The sequence below is a fragment of the Barbus barbus genome (assembly GCF_936440315.1).
Source record: "Barbus barbus genome assembly, chromosome: 45".
Lineage (NCBI taxonomy): Eukaryota > Metazoa > Chordata > Actinopteri > Cypriniformes > Cyprinidae > Barbus > Barbus barbus.
In genome coordinates this window covers 2,900,182-2,919,436 of record NC_136723.1, presented here as the reverse complement: position 1 = coordinate 2,919,436, position 19,255 = coordinate 2,900,182, and the positions used below count along the sequence as shown (strand labels likewise).

General features: G+C 37.5%; 1 protein-coding gene across 1 annotated transcript; it reads left to right on the top strand.

Moving 5' to 3' along the window:
* Nucleotides 1–4,685: 4,685 nt before the first annotated feature.
* On the top strand, nucleotides 4,686–16,291 carry LOC306864221 (gamma-secretase subunit Aph-1b-like). Its single transcript, XM_079408060.1, has 7 exons — nucleotides 4,686–4,996; nucleotides 5,874–6,044; nucleotides 6,781–6,854; nucleotides 6,938–7,060; nucleotides 10,203–10,330; nucleotides 11,777–11,900; nucleotides 13,790–16,291. Exons 1-7 carry the CDS (start codon nucleotides 4,884–4,886, stop codon nucleotides 13,816–13,818), a joined length of 762 nt encoding a protein of 253 aa, XP_079264186.1. The 5' UTR covers nucleotides 4,686–4,883; the 3' UTR covers nucleotides 13,819–16,291.
* The last annotated feature ends 2,964 nt before the right edge of the window (nucleotides 16,292–19,255 follow it).

The window sequence follows — 19,255 nt, the reverse complement described above, 5'->3', positions numbered from 1 at the left end:
AACCATTCAGTCTGAGAACCATTCAGTCTGAGAACCATTCAGTCAGAGCACCATTCAGTCTGAGAACCGTTCAGTCAGAGAACCATTCAGTCAGAGCACCATTCAGTCAGAGAACCATTCAGTCAGAGAACCATTCAGTCAGAGAACCGTTCAGTCTGAGAACCGTTCAGTCAGAGAACCGTTCAGTCAGAGAACCGTTCAGTCAGAGAACCGTTCAGTCTGAGAACCGTTCAGTCAGAGCACCATTCAGTCTGAGAACCGTTCAGTCAGAGAACCGTTCAGTCTGAGAACCGTTCAGTCTGAGAACCATTCAGTCAGAGAACCATTCAGTCAGAGAACCATTCAGTCAGAGAACCATTCAGTCTGAGAACCATTCAGTCTGAGAACCATTCAGTCGTCAGAGAACCATTCAGTCGTCAGAGAACCATTCAGTCTGAGAACCATTCAGTCAGAGAACCATTCAGTCGTCAGAGAACCATTCAGTCTGAGAACCATTCAGTCTGAGAACCATTCAGTCGTCAGAGAACCATTCAGTCTGAGAACCATTCAGTCTGAGAACCATTCAGTCTGAGAACCATTCAGTCTGAGAACCATTCAGTCAGAGCACCATTCAGTCAGAGAACCATTCAGTCTGAGAACCGTTCAGTCAGAGAACCGTTCAGTCAGAGAACCGTTCAGTCAGAGAACCGTTCAGTCAGAGAACCATTCAGTCAGAGCACCATTCAGTCAGAGCACCATTCAGTCAGAGAACCATTCAGTCAGAGAACCATTCAGTCAGAGAACCATTCAGTCTGAGAACCATTCAGTCGTCAGAGAACCATTCAGTCTGAGAACCATTCAGTCTGAGAACCATTCAGTCAGAGAACCATTCAGTCAGAGAACCATTCAGTCAGAGCACCATTCAGTCAGAGAACCGTTCAGTCTGAGAACCGTTCAGTCAGAGAACCGTTCAGTCAGAGAACCGTTCAGTCTGAGAACCGTTCAGTCTGAGAACCGTTCAGTCTGAGAACCATTCAGTCTGAGAACCGTTCAGTCAGAGAACCGTTCAGTCAGAGAACCATACAGTCTGAGAACCGTTCAGTCAGAGAACCGTTCAGTCAGAGAACCATACAGTCTGAGAACCGTTCAGTCAGAGAACCGTTCAGTCAGAGAACCGTTCAGTCTGAGAACCGTTCAGTCAGAGAACCATTCAGTCGTCAGAGAACCATTCAGTCTGAGAACCATTCAGTCTGAGAACCATTCAGTCAGAGAACCATTCAGTCAGAGAACCATTCAGTCAGAGCACCATTCAGTCAGAGAACCGTTCAGTCTGAGAACCGTTCAGTCAGAGAACCGTTCAGTCAGAGAACCGTTCAGTCTGAGAACCGTTCAGTCAGAGAACCATTCAGTCGTCAGAGAACCATTCAGTCTGAGAACCATTCAGTCTGAGAACCATTCAGTCAGAGAACCATTCAGTCAGAGAACCATTCAGTCAGAGCACCATTCAGTCAGAGAACCGTTCAGTCTGAGAACCGTTCAGTCAGAGAACCGTTCAGTCAGAGAACCGTTCAGTCTGAGAACCGTTCAGTCTGAGAACCGTTCAGTCAGAGAACCGTTCAGTCTGAGAACCATTCAGTCTGAGAACCGTTCAGTCAGAGAACCGTTCAGTCAGAGAACCATACAGTCTGAGAACCGTTCAGTCAGAGAACCGTTCAGTCAGAGAACCGTTCAGTCAGAGAACCATTCAGTCTGAGAACCATTCAGTCTGAGAACCATTCAGTCTGAGAACCGTTCAGTCTGAGAACCGTTCAGTCTGACAACCATTCAGTCAGAGAACCGTTCAGTCAGAGAACCATTCAGTCTGAGAACCATTCAGTCTGAGAACCATTCAGTCAGAGCACCATTCAGTCTGAGAACCGTTCAGTCAGAGAACCATTCAGTCAGAGCACCATTCAGTCAGAGAACCATTCAGTCAGAGAACCATTCAGTCAGAGAACCGTTCAGTCTGAGAACCGTTCAGTCAGAGAACCGTTCAGTCAGAGAACCGTTCAGTCAGAGAACCGTTCAGTCTGAGAACCGTTCAGTCAGAGCACCATTCAGTCTGAGAACCGTTCAGTCAGAGAACCGTTCAGTCTGAGAACCGTTCAGTCTGAGAACCATTCAGTCAGAGAACCATTCAGTCAGAGAACCATTCAGTCAGAGAACCATTCAGTCTGAGAACCATTCAGTCTGAGAACCATTCAGTCGTCAGAGAACCATTCAGTCGTCAGAGAACCATTCAGTCTGAGAACCATTCAGTCAGAGAACCATTCAGTCGTCAGAGAACCATTCAGTCTGAGAACCATTCAGTCTGAGAACCATTCAGTCGTCAGAGAACCATTCAGTCTGAGAACCATTCAGTCTGAGAACCATTCAGTCTGAGAACCATTCAGTCTGAGAACCATTCAGTCAGAGCACCATTCAGTCAGAGAACCATTCAGTCTGAGAACCATTCAGTCAGAGAACCGTTCAGTCAGAGAACCGTTCAGTCAGAGAACCGTTCAGTCAGAGAACCATTCAGTCAGAGCACCATTCAGTCAGAGCACCATTCAGTCAGAGAACCATTCAGTCAGAGAACCATTCAGTCAGAGAACCATTCAGTCTGAGAACCATTCAGTCGTCAGAGAACCATTCAGTCTGAGAACCATTCAGTCTGAGAACCATTCAGTCAGAGAACCATTCAGTCAGAGAACCATTCAGTCAGAGCACCATTCAGTCAGAGAACCGTTCAGTCTGAGAACCGTTCAGTCAGAGAACCGTTCAGTCAGAGAACCGTTCAGTCTGAGAACCGTTCAGTCTGAGAACCGTTCAGTCTGAGAACCATTCAGTCTGAGAACCGTTCAGTCAGAGAACCGTTCAGTCAGAGAACCATACAGTCTGAGAACCGTTCAGTCAGAGAACCGTTCAGTCAGAGAACCATACAGTCTGAGAACCGTTCAGTCAGAGAACCGTTCAGTCAGAGAACCGTTCAGTCTGAGAACCGTTCAGTCAGAGAACCATTCAGTCGTCAGAGAACCATTCAGTCTGAGAACCATTCAGTCTGAGAACCATTCAGTCAGAGAACCATTCAGTCAGAGAACCATTCAGTCAGAGCACCATTCAGTCAGAGAACCGTTCAGTCTGAGAACCGTTCAGTCAGAGAACCGTTCAGTCAGAGAACCGTTCAGTCTGAGAACCGTTCAGTCAGAGAACCATTCAGTCGTCAGAGAACCATTCAGTCTGAGAACCATTCAGTCTGAGAACCATTCAGTCAGAGAACCATTCAGTCAGAGAACCATTCAGTCAGAGCACCATTCAGTCAGAGAACCGTTCAGTCTGAGAACCGTTCAGTCAGAGAACCGTTCAGTCAGAGAACCGTTCAGTCTGAGAACCGTTCAGTCTGAGAACCGTTCAGTCAGAGAACCGTTCAGTCTGAGAACCATTCAGTCTGAGAACCGTTCAGTCAGAGAACCGTTCAGTCAGAGAACCATACAGTCTGAGAACCGTTCAGTCAGAGAACCGTTCAGTCAGAGAACCATACAGTCTGAGAACCGTTCAGTCAGAGAACCGTTCAGTCAGAGAACCGTTCAGTCTGAGAACCGTTCAGTCAGAGAACCGTTCAGTCAGAGAACCATTCAGTCTGAGAACCATTCAGTCTGAGAACCATTCAGTCAGAGAACCATACAGTCTGAGAACCGTTCAGTCAGAGAACCGTTCAGTCAGAGAACCATACAGTCAGAGAACCGTTCAGTCAGAGAACCATACAGTCTGAGAACCATTCAGTCAGAGAACCGTTCAGTCAGAGAACCATACAGTCTGAGAACCATTCAGTCAGAGAACCGTTCAGTCAGAGAACCATACAGTCAGAGAACCGTTCAGTCAGAGAACCATACAGTCTGAGAACCATTCAGTCAGAGAACCGTTCAGTCAGAGAACCATACAGTCTGAGAAAGGTTGTTTAGATGTTGAAAGTTCTTCTATGGCAAGTGTTCAGCCATTGGTTTCTGGAGATCTTCACAATTTCAAGATTGGAAAGAAACCTTTAAGATCTCCAGACGTGTTTGCATCACAAATCAAATGAGAGAAGTATCATAGAAGATATTTATCCTGTAAAACAGCTGACTGAAAGTTTTAAAGACATTGACTTCTGTTTTCTGTAAAGAGCAAAATGAGAGTATTGTCCATTTATTTTAAAATATTTTGGTGTGATTTGTTAAGCATACTTCTAATATTGAATTGCAACTCTTGCAACAAATTGTTTTATTTTTATGAGTATACTGTTGATTTCAAAATATGGTATATTGTGAATTTACTCAAATATGGAAATGTATTTATTCACAAATGTAAATAGGTAAACATTTTACTCATTTTTAAACAGAAATAAGTCACTGTATACGTTAAAATAAGCAATAACAAAGTAAAAAAACCTGTAAATGGCTTTGAAGCCTTAAATCTTGTTTTTGAATAATTTGTGCTTGTTTACCGACGTGATTTTTTAAATTGCTTTTCCTTTTTATAGTATTTGTTTTGATTTAATTTAAATGTTATTGCCCTTGTATGTTCTTTGTTCTAAAATCTGCAATTAAAAAATTAAGAGAAACATGCTGCTTCCCGTTTAGCATTATCACTGCGCCACGCGGCGCCGGAAGTAAACACACACGTAAACCCGGAAGCGCGAGCCGATCTTTACACCAAATAAAAGTCCTCGAAAGCGTCGCGTGTGTTTTTTTACTCGTATAAAGAGAAACTGAAGATGAAGTTTGGAAATGTTACGGAACAAAGCGCTCACTGAAGAACGCGAATATAATCGGATTTATTATCAGGTTTGATGGAGAATTAGGTGACGCTGTTGTTTTGAGTGTTTCTGAGACTCGGAGAAAGCCAGGATGACTCTGGCAGTGTTTTTTGGCTGTGCTTTCATAGCGTTTGGTCCTTCTTTCGCCTTGTTTGTCTTCACCATCGCCAAAGACCCATTAAGAGTCATCATTCTCATCGCAGGGTGAGTCCTGGTTAACAAAACCTTGTTTTTAGTTAAACAGCATACTATTACCTTCAAGATATCTGTCTTTATATGATGTTTAGAACATAGAAATATTTTAAAATAAGCCTCGTTTCCATGACATTTCTGTTTGAGTGTTCATTAATGCATTTGTAAAGTGTCTATGCCTTTTAAAGTTGTGTTCATGGCATTTAACAGGCCCTTGGACGTGTCCCAATGGCATACTTGCATACTACCTACTGTTTTTAAGAGAAAGTGTGTGGCACAGTATACAATAAGCAACAAATGCGTGCTACATTAATTGAGCTGATATCTTATAAACAGTGCTAACCGTTCTCTTAAGGCTTGTTAATAAGGCTTCATACTAGTAAACTCAATTCAACTGATTTCATAACTGATGAACTTTACATATTGGACAGAACTGAATCAAGTCTTTAACTGAACAATGGATATAGTCTAGTTGCACTAAGTGCAATTAATTCTGTTTGCACAAAAATAGCAGCATTTTATACTTCAGTATGTTATAAAACAGTATGCAATAATCTAGTGTAAATGTTCATATATATATATATATATATATATATATATATATATATATATATATTTATTAGAAAATTATGCATACAGAAAATTCACATACTATTCACAGTATAGCATACTGCAATATAGTAGGAGTTGTATGGTAGCATGCCATTCCTAACAGTTTCTGTACTAATTTCAGTGTACTTGTGTTATATTAAGCAGATTCTGGCAAATATAGTTGGTCATCTGGTTATTCCATGCATACTATGCACAGAGTACATACTGCATACAGCAGAAATAGTAAGAGTAGTATGATAGTATGGCATTTCGAACACAGCCCGTGTGTTTGTTTCAGGGCGTTTTTTTGGCTGCTGTCTCTGCTCCTGTCCTCTCTGGTGTGGTTCATCGCTATAAAGGCCAGTAACTCGCAGGATCTCAGTCTTCAGAGGGGCCTGCTGATTTTTGGAGTCTTCTTCTCGGTCCTGCTCCAGGAAGTCTTTCGCTTTGCCTACTACAGACTGCTCAGGTGAGGCTCGTCATGGTGCGCCATATATGATAAGAAATCCAGCACAACTCTTCAGTCTAGTTTTCATTAGAACGTTTTCTGAACTGGATATATATGCAAATGAGGCAGTATCGAATTAAATTTACATACTTTTCCAGAACAGAAATCTGAAGTTTGGATACAATCAAGTTCAAAATTCTTGTATTTATTTTTTTTTGACATATTAGTGTTAAAAATACTGAGAAACAGTCAGAAAATGCTGTCAACCGTTAGAAAAACAAGACATTTTCACCATGTTTTTAGGAGTGAAATGTTATATGTAACAGATAAATGCAGAATATTAATAGGAATAAAACAGTAAGGTTTATGGAAGAGCTGTGAAGTAGAGATTTCTGCCTCTGTGTAAGAAACTAATTTTGAGAAAACAGGCTTTAAAAACATGCATTGTAATTTAAATCTACAGATGCAAATGACTTATAAAATACACATTTATGTATTTATGTTTTCTTTCCGCTAGTCATGTTATGGAAGCAAAGTTGACCATTGCATTAAAAAATAGCATTTCCCTTAAATTATAGAAGTGACAGAATAGATGCCCTGATTTTGGAGTTCATTCTGTTGCTGCTTCCAGTTTATGCTGTGTTTGTTGTCCAAGGTTTTCAGTTGTGAATTGCAAACTCAAGCTGCTATCAGCTGATTCTAATGAACTTGGTTCTTTGAAACGGTGATTCATTTTTAACTCGTGTTGATTCATCAGGAAGGCCAACGAGGGTCTGGCAGCCATTAGTGATGATGACAGTTCAACTATTTCGGTCCGGCAGATGGCTTACGGTAAACTGTGCTCAGCTGTTGTTGTGCTTCATGTTGCACTTTGTTTGTCAGGTGTTATCAGCTTGTGTGTGTTTTATGTGCAGTGGCTGGGCTGGGCTTTGGGATCATGAGTGGTGCGTTCTCAATGATCAACATCCTGTCTGACTCTCTGGGTCCCGGGACGGTGGGCATCTTTGGAGACTCACAGTATTACTTCATTACAGCAGGTGAGCTCCTGCAAAGCCTCATGGGCCATGAGTAATCAACTGTTTCCAACAGCTTTCAGATGTGCTGTTTGTATGTCAACATATGACAAAGCACTTGACAAATGAGACAAACTAGTCCTGCTGTTGGGGAAAGATGTATATTTTATATAATAATCACTGGGACCAAGTGATTTACTCCTGATGCCATGTAGGTCACTCACAAATACTATTTTTTTTTAAAACACAACACTACTTTCATATTTTAATCTGGATTTAGCCATGAAATATGGAAGCTGGCATTGAAAAGCAAACATAAGACATCTGTTTTTTTTGTGAGACCGAGTAAAGGTCATGTTGTTAGGAAACACCTGTATAGTACATTATCAAGAGGACATCTCTTATAATGCTTTGTTCTTGATTGGTTCCATTTTTAAATATTATAATTTAAATGTTATGTTTATAATGCTCATGTAAGAACCTGATTTAAAATTTCTCAATGATACTAAAGAACATCATTTTTGGAGACATCCCTAACACTTTGATTGCTTTTGTTCATTTCATTTGGGTCTGTTTTATTCCTTAATTGTTTTTCTTCAATTTTTATATTCTTATATATTACTGCACTGCTGTTTTTACTATTTATAATAACCGGGTTCCCACGGTTATGAAAGGCCTGGAAGTATCAGGAAATTTTAGAGTTGTGGTTTCCAGGCCTGGAAAAGTCATAGGAATTGTTCTAGTTATGCTCATTGCTGAAATACTGACTAGAAATTGCTCTTTGAGAGTGCAATCCTTTTGGGGGAAAAAATAAATAAATAATAATAAAACTAATGTAAAAGTCCTTTAGTGAGACTGGGAACGTCATTTAAAATTTAATAAAATTTAGTGGTAACACTTTAGAATAGGGAACACTTATTTAATATTAACTAAGAATTTTCCCTCAATAAACTCCTAATTTGCTGCTTTGCTACTTAGTTAGTAAGGTAGTTGTTAAGTTAGTAAGGTAGGTGTTAAGTTAGTAAGGTAGGTGTTGAGTTAGTAAGGTAGGTGTTGAGTTAGTAAGGTAGTTGTTAAGTTAGTAAGGTAGGTGTTAAGTTAGTACGGTAGGCATTAAGTTAGTAAGGTAGTTGTTAAGTTAGTAAGGTAGGTGTTAAGTTAGTAAGGTAGGTGTTGAGTTAGTAAGGTAGGTGTTGAGTTAGTAAGGTAGGTGTTAAGTTAGTAAGGTAGTCGTTAAGTTAGTAAGGTAGGCGTTAAGTTAGTAAGGTAGTCGTTAAGTTAGTAAGGTAGTCGTTAAGTTAGTAAGGTAGGCGTTAAGTTAGTAAGGTAGGCGTTAAGTTAGTAAGGTAGGCGTTGAGTTAGTAAGGTAGGCGTTGAGTTAGTAAGGTAGGCGTTAAGTTAGTAAGGTAGTCGTTAAATTAGTAAGGTAGTCGTTAAGTTAGTAAGGTAGGTGTTAAGTTAGTAAGGTAGGTGTTAAGTTAGTAAGGTAGTTGTTAAGTTAGTAAGGTAGGTGTTAAGTTAGTAAGGTAGGTGTTAAGTTAGTAAGGTAGTTGTTAAGTTAGTAAGGTAGGTGTTAAGTTAGTAAGGTAGTTGTTAAGTTAGTAAGGTAGGTGTTAAGTTAGTAAGGTAGGTGTTAAGTTAGTAAGGTAGGTGTTAAATTAGTAAGGTAGTTGTTAAGTTAGTAAGGTAGGTGTTAAGTTAGTAAGGTAGGTGTTAAGTTAGTAAGGTAGGTGTTAAGTTAGTAAGGTAGGTGTTAAGTTAGTAAGGTAGTTGTTAAGTTAGTAAGGTAGGTGTTAAGTTAGTAAGGTAGGTGTTAAGTTAGTAAGGTAGGTGTTAAGTTAGTAAGGTAGTTGTTAAGTTAGTAAGGTAGGTGTTAAGTTAGTAAGGTAGGTGTTAAGTTAGTAAGGTAGGTGTTAAGTTAGTAAGGTAGTTGTTAAGTTAGTAAGGTAGGTGTTAAGTTAGTAAGGTAGGTGTTAAGTTAGTAAGGTAGTTGTTAAGTTAGTAAGGTAGGTGTTAAGTTAGTAAGGTAGGTGTTAAGTTAGTAAGGTAGGTGTTAAGTTAGTAAGGTAGGTGTTAAGTTAGTAAGGTAGGTGTTAAGTTAGTAAGGTAGTTGTTAAGTTAGTAAGGTAGGTGTTAAGTTAGTAAGGTAGTTGTTAAGTTAGTAAGGTAGGTGTTAAGTTAGTAAGGTAGGTGTTAAGTTAGTAAGGTAGGTGTTAAGTTAGTAAGGTAGGTGTTAAGTTAGTAAGGTAGGTGTTAAGTTAGTAAGGTAGTTGTTAAGTTAGTAAGGTAGGTGTTAAGTTAGTAAGGTAGGTGTTAAGTTAGTAAGGTAGGTGTTAAGTTAGTAAGGTAGTTGTTAAGTTAGTAAGGTAGGTGTTAAGTTAGTAAGGTAGTTGTTAAGTTAGTAAGGTAGGTGTTAAGTTAGTAAGGTAGTTGTTAAGTTTAGGTATTGGGTGGGATTAGGGATGTAGAATAAGGCATTAATATGTGCTTAATTACTACAAATAAATGGCTAATACTCTAGTAATATGCATGCTAGTTAGCAACTAGTTAAGAAACCCTAAAATAAAGTGTTACCACCTTAGTGAGTCCAGAAGGATTAAAACCTCTGTTATTATTTATATTTACATTTGAATGCATTTAACAGACACTTTTATCCAAAGCGACTTACTAAAAATTGTATCAGTCAGTATGTGTGTTCCCTGGGAACTGAACCCACGACCTTTTTGCGCTGCTAACACAATGCTCTACCACTGAGTCTCAGGAACACTAAGGAATATTATTTATTAAGGGGATACAAATAATCATCAAAAATTGAAAAATTGTCATAATTTACTCTCATGTCATTTGAAACCTGGATGAATTTCTTTTACAAGAAAGAAATGCATACAGTATTGGAAACGCATCTTTCTTCAAAGCAGTGTTCTCAACTGGGATGACTTCAAATTATTTTAATTTTACACTAATTTAGAGTGTGATTTCTGGACGAGTGAAACCTTATAACTCCGTGGACATATTCATAATGAATGTACAATTTTCTATATATGCCAAGAAATATATTGTCAAGTCAAAGTATATTTGAGCTCCTGAGGTTATAGGTGGGGTCTTGTGGAATGTTGTTGTGGAGTGATGGAGATGTTGAGGGTTGTTGTGTGTTTGATGTCTGCAGCACTGATGACGCTGGCGCTGACGCTGCTGCACACGTTTTGGGGGGTGGTGTTCTTCGAGGGCTGTGAGAAGAGCCGCTGGTGGGTCATCGCTGCAGTCGTCTCTCTACACTTGTTAGTTGCTGGCCTGGTGAGCTTCGCATGAACACACATTTTCACTGTCCACATCCATCCTTCACATGTCAACGTGTCTCTGATGTGAACAGACACTGAAAGACCTTACCAGTTCAAGTCATTTCAGGTTCAGGTTCGTTTTATAAATCCACTATTTCTACAATATTTCTTGTAGACCTTTAGATTTTAATTCATTGTGTCTCTAATTGAAACTTGTTAAAATTCTTTGTCTAAGTCAAGTTACTTTATTTGCAATTTAACTGTGGCTCAACTAACTCATTTACCAGCTCACTTTTTTGGTAACACTTTAGAATAGGGAACACTTATTCACTATTAACTACGACTTTTCCCTCAATAAACTCCTAATTTGCTGGTTATTAATAGTTAGTTAAGGTAGTTGTTAAATTTAGGTATTGGGTAGGATTAGGGATGTAGAATAAGGCATTAATATGTGCTTAATTACTACTAATAAATGGCTAATATTCTAGTAATATGCATGCTAGTTAGCAACTAGTTAAGAGACCCTAAAATAAAGTGTTAGCAAATTTTTTTATTTTTTTTCAAAAATAAATGAATACTTTGATTCAGCAAGGATGCATTAAATTGATCAAAAGTGGCAGTAAAGAATTTTATTTGTTGGAAAAAATTCTATTTCAAATAAATGCTGTTCTTTTGAGCTTTCTTTTTGTCAAAAAATCCAGAGAAAAGGTTTCACAGTTTCCACAACAATACGAAGAATTTACAACTATTTTCAACATTAATATTAATCAGAAATGTGACTCTGTGGCACTGCAGACTGGAGTAATGTTGCTAAAAATTCAGCTTTGATCACAGCAGTAAATTACATTATATTCACATAGAATACAGCTATTTTAAATTGCAATAATGTTTTAAAATATTACTGATTTACTGTAAGTTTGATCAAATAAATGCAGCCTTTGTGAGCAGAAGAGACTTCCTTCAAAAGCATTGAAAGGTCTTCTAGATCCCACACTTTTGAAGTGTATTGTACGTAAGCTTGTTAAATGAATCCTGTCATTAGAGATTCTCATAGCTCGATGTATATCTTGTGATGGTGTAAAGTGATTTGATACGTACTCTGTTATTACATGGTAACGCTGTTTTAGACAGGCTTGCTCATGTCTAATGTTTCCTCTGGATGCAGCAGGACAGCTTCACATTACCAGAGCATGACGTTACAGGACTGTGACACTGTTTCGGTTTCATACGCACAGCTTGGGTTATTTGTGTCTATAAACTTTCCCCAGGAAATGTTATTGCTCAGAGATTGCTTTTTTTATAGCTCAGCAGACTTTGGCCCTGTTTTTCTCTTATATCACCATGAATCTCAAATATTAAATGTGTCCAGTCTAGATCCAGTTGGGTCTGCAGTTTTATTAAGGTATACATCCCTTACTCTGCTGCTAGTCTAAAAGAGATGTTCTCTCTCCCCATGTGTCAGTCGCTGCTGAATCCGCTGTATGAGGGCAGTCTGCCTCCTGTGTACGTCATTACGCTGATGATGGGCGTCTGGGCGTTCTTCTCATCTGGAGGATCACTACACAGCCTCAATGCATTCTGCACACGTAAGACATGACACTCACACGCTTTACAGATTTCAGTGATGCCTGAGAGTGTCTAAACACTGCTTTACAGTCATGTGCTTCCAGATGTTCATCATCGCTCTCATTATAGTCCACTTGAATCACATATGAGCAGGGGGGGGGCGTAAAACAACACTTTAACGTCATTCATTATATATGTTTCCTCTGAAGCTGGATTCATAGAAATGTTCTTAAGTTAAGAAATTTCTTAAGATTTTTTTTGTTTTCCAAGAACTGTACATAGAATTTAATCTTAAATTTTTAAATAATTTTTTAAGAAGTTTGTAAGAATATTCCTAAGAACATAATTATATTTTGTCTTAGAAATAAATTGACAGGTTATGATGTTATCGGATTATATGGCAGTTCAGATCAGCTGCAGAAATAATAATTCTGTAATAATCATAATAAGCATGCACACTATTTTCATTGAGGATGAGAATTTAGGACACGCTATTGCATTTTTAATATGCCATGTATTAATATGCCATGTCTTTATTGCACTCTCTCAATAGTGAACGTGTCCTGTATATTATATAGAGTTTTATTTTTACTGCTAAAAATTATGTTTTAAATTATAAGATTAAAAATATGCTCCCGAGTTAAGTTTTTACTGAATTTGTAACTCGTAAAAAGTCTTTAGGAGCTTATTTGCATTAATTTGTGAGAAGATTCTTTTGAGAAATTCAAGTTTCTTTTATGTGTTGTCTAAAGAAAAAAAGATAAGAATATTTGGTAACACTTCAGTGTAGGGACCAAATCTCATTAACTTGCTTATTAGCATGTCTGTTATTAACGTGTTGGCTGTTTATTAGTACTTATAAAGCACTTATTCTACATCCCTAATCCTACCCAATACCTAAACTTAACTACCTTACTAACTATTAATAAGCAGCTAATTAGCAGTTTATTGTTATTAATCAAGTCGTATAAATGGTATATTAATAGCAAGAATTGGACCTTAAAGTAAAGTGTGACCGAACATTCTTGTGAAATGTTGGCATCACTTTACATTAAGGTCCTATTTTTTAATGCATTGGCTAACATAAACTAGCAATGAGCAATTTATTTTAAAGCAAAAATATAATTACATTGACAAATTTTAACAGGTACCATTTTTTATTTAAAAAAAGGCATTAGTAAATTATGAAGTTAATATTGACTAATATTAATAAATTATGTAAACGTATTGGTTATTGTTTGTTCATGTTTACTAATGTTAACAACTAAAATCTTTATTTTAAGGTCCAATTCTTGCTAATAACAAACTGTTAACTATTTATTTCAATAAACTCCTAATTAGCTGCTTATTAATATTTAGTGCAGTAGTTGTTAAGTTTAGGTATTGGGTGGGATTAGTGATGTAGAATATGTTCATGCAGAATATGTGCTTTATAAGCACTAATAAACAGCCAGTATGTTAATAATAGGCATGCTAATAAACTACTAGTTAATAGTGAGAATTGGTCCCTATACTAAAGTGTTACCAGACTTGTAAAGTTTTTGGGAATGCAACACACTCAACTTTATTCTTAAAGCAGCTCCATGTAGTTTTGTGTATTTAAGTGTCTTTGGAGCCCCCTACAATTAAGTGAGTGAATTTGTAATTACAGTGGGTCGTTATACATGTGCATGGGAGAGAAACGGAAGTCTTTCAAGGTAAAAAACTAGCAGTTCTGAAGAATTTCATTCTTAAGAATGTTTCATGAATCCAGCCCCTGTCCTTTTTCTACAGACTGTCTTTCGAAGCTGTCTAATAGCTGTTTGTTATTAGCAAGTGTTCCCACAGATCAGTACAGTACTGTACACACAGTCTCAGGCCCTTGAAAGCTTTTATCTGTCTGATTATCTGCTCTGGGTTGTTTCTGCAGGCAGGAAAGCTGAGGGGGAATCTTCATAAGACGGTTTTTGTCATACGTAGCGAGGTCTAGGACAACAGATGGGCTGAGTCTGCTGCTCGAATGAATGGCAGCGCTTTCTGAAAGAGCACATTCACCAGCTCAAACCCTGCGGGGATCCAGCATCAGCCATCTCAACGGGGCCAACGGCCCTGTGACTGTCACAGAAACACTGTAAATAGCTTGATCTGAATGCAAATCAATAAGACAGATCTCTAATATTATTTGGTTTTAAAAGCATCATTGTCCAGCTCTTCTTGTGAATGTTTGTGGTTTTGAGTTTTATTTGCTGTTGTCCTGTACGTTCTGAATGAAGCCGCTTTAAGGGGACTGGCGATCAAACAGAGCACCAGTTTCACCCTTTTTTACTCATGTTATCATTATTATTACACACACACACACACACACCAAAGTCCAAAGCGTTTCCATTTACTGCCATTATAACCCTGAAGAGTTTTCATAATTGCTTTGTACATTTTGAAACCCATTGTTTGTGTGTTGTGACAAACGAATGCACAAAGAAAATATTTCACTTTCTCAAACAGAACAAATGTCTTAACCATTTCTGTGTAATTATGCAGGACAGATTGATGCTTGGTGATCCTTATTCATCAACGTAGTCATTTGTTTGTAGCTTATTTGATCAGAACAGGAATCACAAAGCAACTGAAAAACTCAATTTTCAATATATTTCTGACAGTTGAATGCAACCTTTACATATCTAACAGAATCTTCTGTTCCTGTTAATATGTGACCCTGGAGCACAGAATCAGTCATGAGTAGCACAGGTGGGGTATATTTATAGCAATAATACATCATATGGGTAAAAATTACAGATTTCTTTTATGTCAAAAATCATTAGGATATTAAGTAAAGATCATGTTCCATGAAAATATTTAGTAAATATCTAAATATATCAAAACTTAATAATATGCATTGCTAAGAACTTCATTTGAACAACTTTAAAGGAGATTTTCTCAATATTTAGATTTTTTTGCTCCCTCAGATTCCAGATTTTTTAATAGTTGTATCTCAGCCAAATATTGTCCAAACAAACCATACATCAATGGAAAGATTATTTATTCAGCTTTCAGATGATGTATAAATTTCAATTTCAAAAAATTGACCCTTATGACTGTTTTTGTGGTCCAGGGTCACACATGTGCTTCAGAACTGGTGCTGGGCCTGTCGGCCGTGTGGTCGTCACAGCTGTAGTTATCTGACACTTACTCTATGCTGCTGTATGTAGATCCATACTTGTCTTCTCAGCGAGTTACACTAACATAGCTTTAATTCCTAACCCAGCACACTAACATCACTGCATTTACTTATACATTACCTGTTTCCAGTCTGTTAGCCTTAAAACGCGTCCAGCACACGCTCATTACGGTACATCACAGACCACAGGCAAGTCACAGCGGTTCTGTGTTGATGCAATGTTCAGGTCTGTTTCTCTGGGTGTTGGCAGCTCCTCAGTAACCGCTAGCTTTCAGTGTGCTTCTGTGTTAATGGATTACTTTCTGTAGTCATCTGTGTCAGTATGCGAGTTGTTTCTGGTCTACGTTTGTCATCCAGTGTTAAACCTGTGCAGATGGAGCTCTCGTCATGTTCTGTAATTGGATACAAAAACTCGGTGCTTTACTGAATTTCGATTACAAAAGGACTTCTTGTAATTATGTAACATCTTAATGCTGATTTATAAAATTTCTAAGAATATGACGTTCCAAACAGGGAATCAGATTACTGTTCATATGCAAAATTAATTTGACAAAAAGATTAAAAATACCCTGTTAATCAGTTCATGGACTTTTCATGGAGTTATTTGGGGAAGCATGTATGTAAATCATAAATCTAGATTTGAATGCATAAGTTGATGTTTTCATATGGTTAGGATATTTGGGTAGCATTGCACAATAATGTCCAATTTATTAACATTAGTAAATGCCTTGGGTATCATCATATGGACAGCAGATTAAAGGGATAGTTAAGTTAGTATTATTTGTATAGCGCTTTCAACAATGCAAATTGTGTCAAAGCAGCTTTACATTGGCTTGATATAAAGCTGGGTGGCTTTATATCAGCTTTACAATATTTAGACGGGGAAATAGTGTGTCGAACAATTCATCCAAAATTACAATTCTGTCGTCAGTTACTCACCATCAAGTTAGTGCAGTAGTAGTTAAGTTTAGGTATTGTGTTGGATTAGGGTTGTAGAATATGCTCATGCAGAACATGTGCTTTATAAACACTAATAAACAGCCAATATGTTAATAATAGCCATGCTAATAAGCAACTCGTTAATATTGAGAATCGGTTCCTAAAGTGCTACCAGAAACTCATTTTAGAACAGGTTTAGAACAACATGAGGGCGAGTAAATTATGACAGAATTGCATTTGTAGGAGAACTATCCCTTTAATGTAAATTTTTAAACATTTTTTAAATTGACATTAACCAAATAAATGCTGTAAAATCACTGTTTCAGCAGTTATCTATTGTATTAACTCATGTTAATGTATAAAGTGTTACTGGAATTTGGGGCATTTAGGCTCTTAGAGTCGTGTGACCTCTGCCCTTTAGTAAATATCTTACTGAAATGTGAGAACTGACCCCCTGACCTACCAAATACATTGGATTGCATGCTTCACAAGTCAGTCTTCAACACAATTGTGTCGAAATACACACCTCTACATGACCTGTCATGACTTCTTATAACAAGTTAACTCATAGATTTTCCAAATTCAAAGTTTAATCATCTTAAACATTGCTGGTGCTGACCGGAATCCTTGGGTGAATGTTTAGTGTTCTGGGCCATGTTTGATACATGCAGTCATGGTCAAAAATATCGGCACCCTTGGTAAATATGATAAAAGAAGGTCGTGAAAATTAATCTGCATTGTTAATGCTTTTGATCTTTTATTTAAAAAATTCACAATCTAACCTTTCATCGGATAATAAGAATTTAAAATGAGGGGAAATATTATGAAATAAATGTTTTTCAATAATACACATTGGACACAATTAACGACACCCTTCAATACTTTTTGAAACCTTCATTTGTCAGTATAACAGCTCTAAATCTTCTCCTATAATGCCTGATGAGGTTAGAGAACACCTGACAAGAGATCAGAGACCATTCCTTCATCCAGAATCACTCCAGATCCTTCAGATTCACAGCTCCATGACGGTGCTTCTTCTCTTCAGTTCAGCTCACTCTTTTTCTACAGGGTTCAGGTCAGAGGACTGGAATGGCCACAGTGACCTATTTTTGTGTTTGGATTATTGTCCGGTTGGAAGATCCAAGCATGGCCCATTATAAGATTTCTAACACCTAAGAGTCATTTCTAAGAGTCAGTCACTTGTTGATTTTTTATCTGTTGGTATTTGATAGAATCCATGATGCCATGTGTCTAAACAAGATGTCCAGGACCTCCAGCAGAAATATAGGCCCACAACATCAAAAATACAGCAGTATATTTCATTGTACACATGGGGTACTTTTTATCCCTGTGTTCACCAAACCCATCTTGAGTGTTTGCTGCTAAAAAGCACATTTTTTAGTTTCATCTGACCATAGAAGCCAGTCCCATTTGAAGTTCCAGTCGTGTCTGATAACTGAATATGCTGGAGTTTGTTTTTGGATGAGCTAGGAGAATTTTTCTTGAAACCCTCCCAAACAACATGTGGTGATGTAGGGGCTATTTGACCATTTATTTTTAAGGTTTTTGCCCCCGAGACTCAACTATTGTCTGCAATTCTCCAGCTGTGATCCTTGAAGAGTCTTTAGCCACTCAAACTCTCCTTCTCACCGTGCATTAGGACGATATAGACACACGTCCTCTTCCAGGCAGTTTCGTAACATTTTATGTTGATTAGAAACTCTTAATTATTGCCCTGATGGTGGAAATGTGAATTTTCACTGCTCTAGTTCTTTGCTTAAAGCCACTTCACTAAGTTGTGAAGCTCCATTATCTTTTGCTGCACATCAGAAATATATTATTTGTTTTTTCTCATTGTGATGGATGATTAAGGGAATTTGGCTTTGTTTTTCCTCCCATTTATATTTCTGTGAAACAGATAATTTCATGTTCTTAACCCCCCTGGAGTGCTTAAAATTGTGATATTGAGATATTTTACTCATAAGAATTTCTAGGGGTGCCAATAATTGTGTCCAACGTGTGTTTGAGAAAAACAATTATTTCATAATGATATTTCCCCCCATTTTAAATTCTTATTATCCAATGAAAGTTTAGATTTTTGTGAATCTTTTAAATAAAAGATCAAAAGGATTAACAATGCAGATTAATTTTCACAGCCTCCTTTGATCATATTTACCAAGGGTGCCGATATTTCTGGCCATGACTGTACATGCAGCAAAGAACAGTCTGTTCTGAGAGACATGGACTGAAAACAACACGGCTTCACAAAGTCATTATACACTTACAATTTTGAAATTGTATGTCAAGTATGTCAAGACTAAAATATAGTTTCTGAAGTCTGTTAGATGATTGGAGAGACAGAGGCAGTGGTCAGTATCTGGGTAATATATACATGAATGGCTGTGGTTTGACGGTTTATCTATATGTAAACTAGGCTCTGCTCACTCAGATACTGTTAAGAGTCCCATTGTAAATTGTGTAGGTGGATGAATAATATGTTATCATTAATGTCCTAAATACAATGGAAACAGCAAAATGAAATAAAAATGGAATTTGTTGACACATTTATGTACAAAAAACTCCAGAGACATAAAACAAAAAGTGGGGCAAATCAAAAATTCAAAAATGTTTGTGGCCTTTTAACCATTTTAATCACAAATCCCTGGTCAGGAAATTAGCAAGAACTGCACAGATACTGTAGATAAAGTAACTTAGGACAGAATCGCCTTCCACTTTTGTTTTCTTTAACCCTCTGGTGTTGTTCGGTCATTTTAGACCAAAAAACAAATGTTTGGAAATTTAAAAAATCACTACTTTATCAGAATGGTACAAAACTTGGTGACATTTATGGCAGTCCCTATGTGAAAACAAAAACTGTGGACTTGATTGGAAAAAGCTAAATGGTAGAAAGAAAGAAAAATAGTCACACTTGTGTTGTTTGCGGTCAAAAATGACCACCATCTGAAATGAATAGGAAATAGGCAAAAATACGAAAATACAATCTACAATCTACAAATCAGCCACAATGCAAAGGGGTGACAAAGCATAAACAATTATGCCTGAAAACACTGCTCAGTAACTAAGGAATGCACAGCACTGATATATATATATATATATGGCTATACTGGCATCTAAAGGCTACACCATGGTATTACAGATGATTTTCTTTTTTCCCCACAAAGTGATACAAATCTGCCTCAATTCAATGGATTTTAAATACTTTTGCTCTATTTTTAACTTAAATACTATATTAATTGAAACATTATTTTCTTTTTAAATTTT

Coding starts and splice junctions, on each gene's coding strand:
- LOC306864221 (XM_079408060.1), top strand. CDS start 4,884: ATGACTCTGGCAGTGTTTTTTGGCTGTGCTTTCATAGCGTTTGGTCCT. Junction 6,855..6,937: donor GGTCCGGCAGATGGCTTACG/GTAAACTGTGCT, acceptor TTTTATGTGCAG/TGGCTGGGCTGGGCTTTGGG. Junction 11,901..13,789: donor CCTCAATGCATTCTGCACAC/GTAAGACATGAC, acceptor TTGTTTCTGCAG/GCAGGAAAGCTGAGGGGGAA.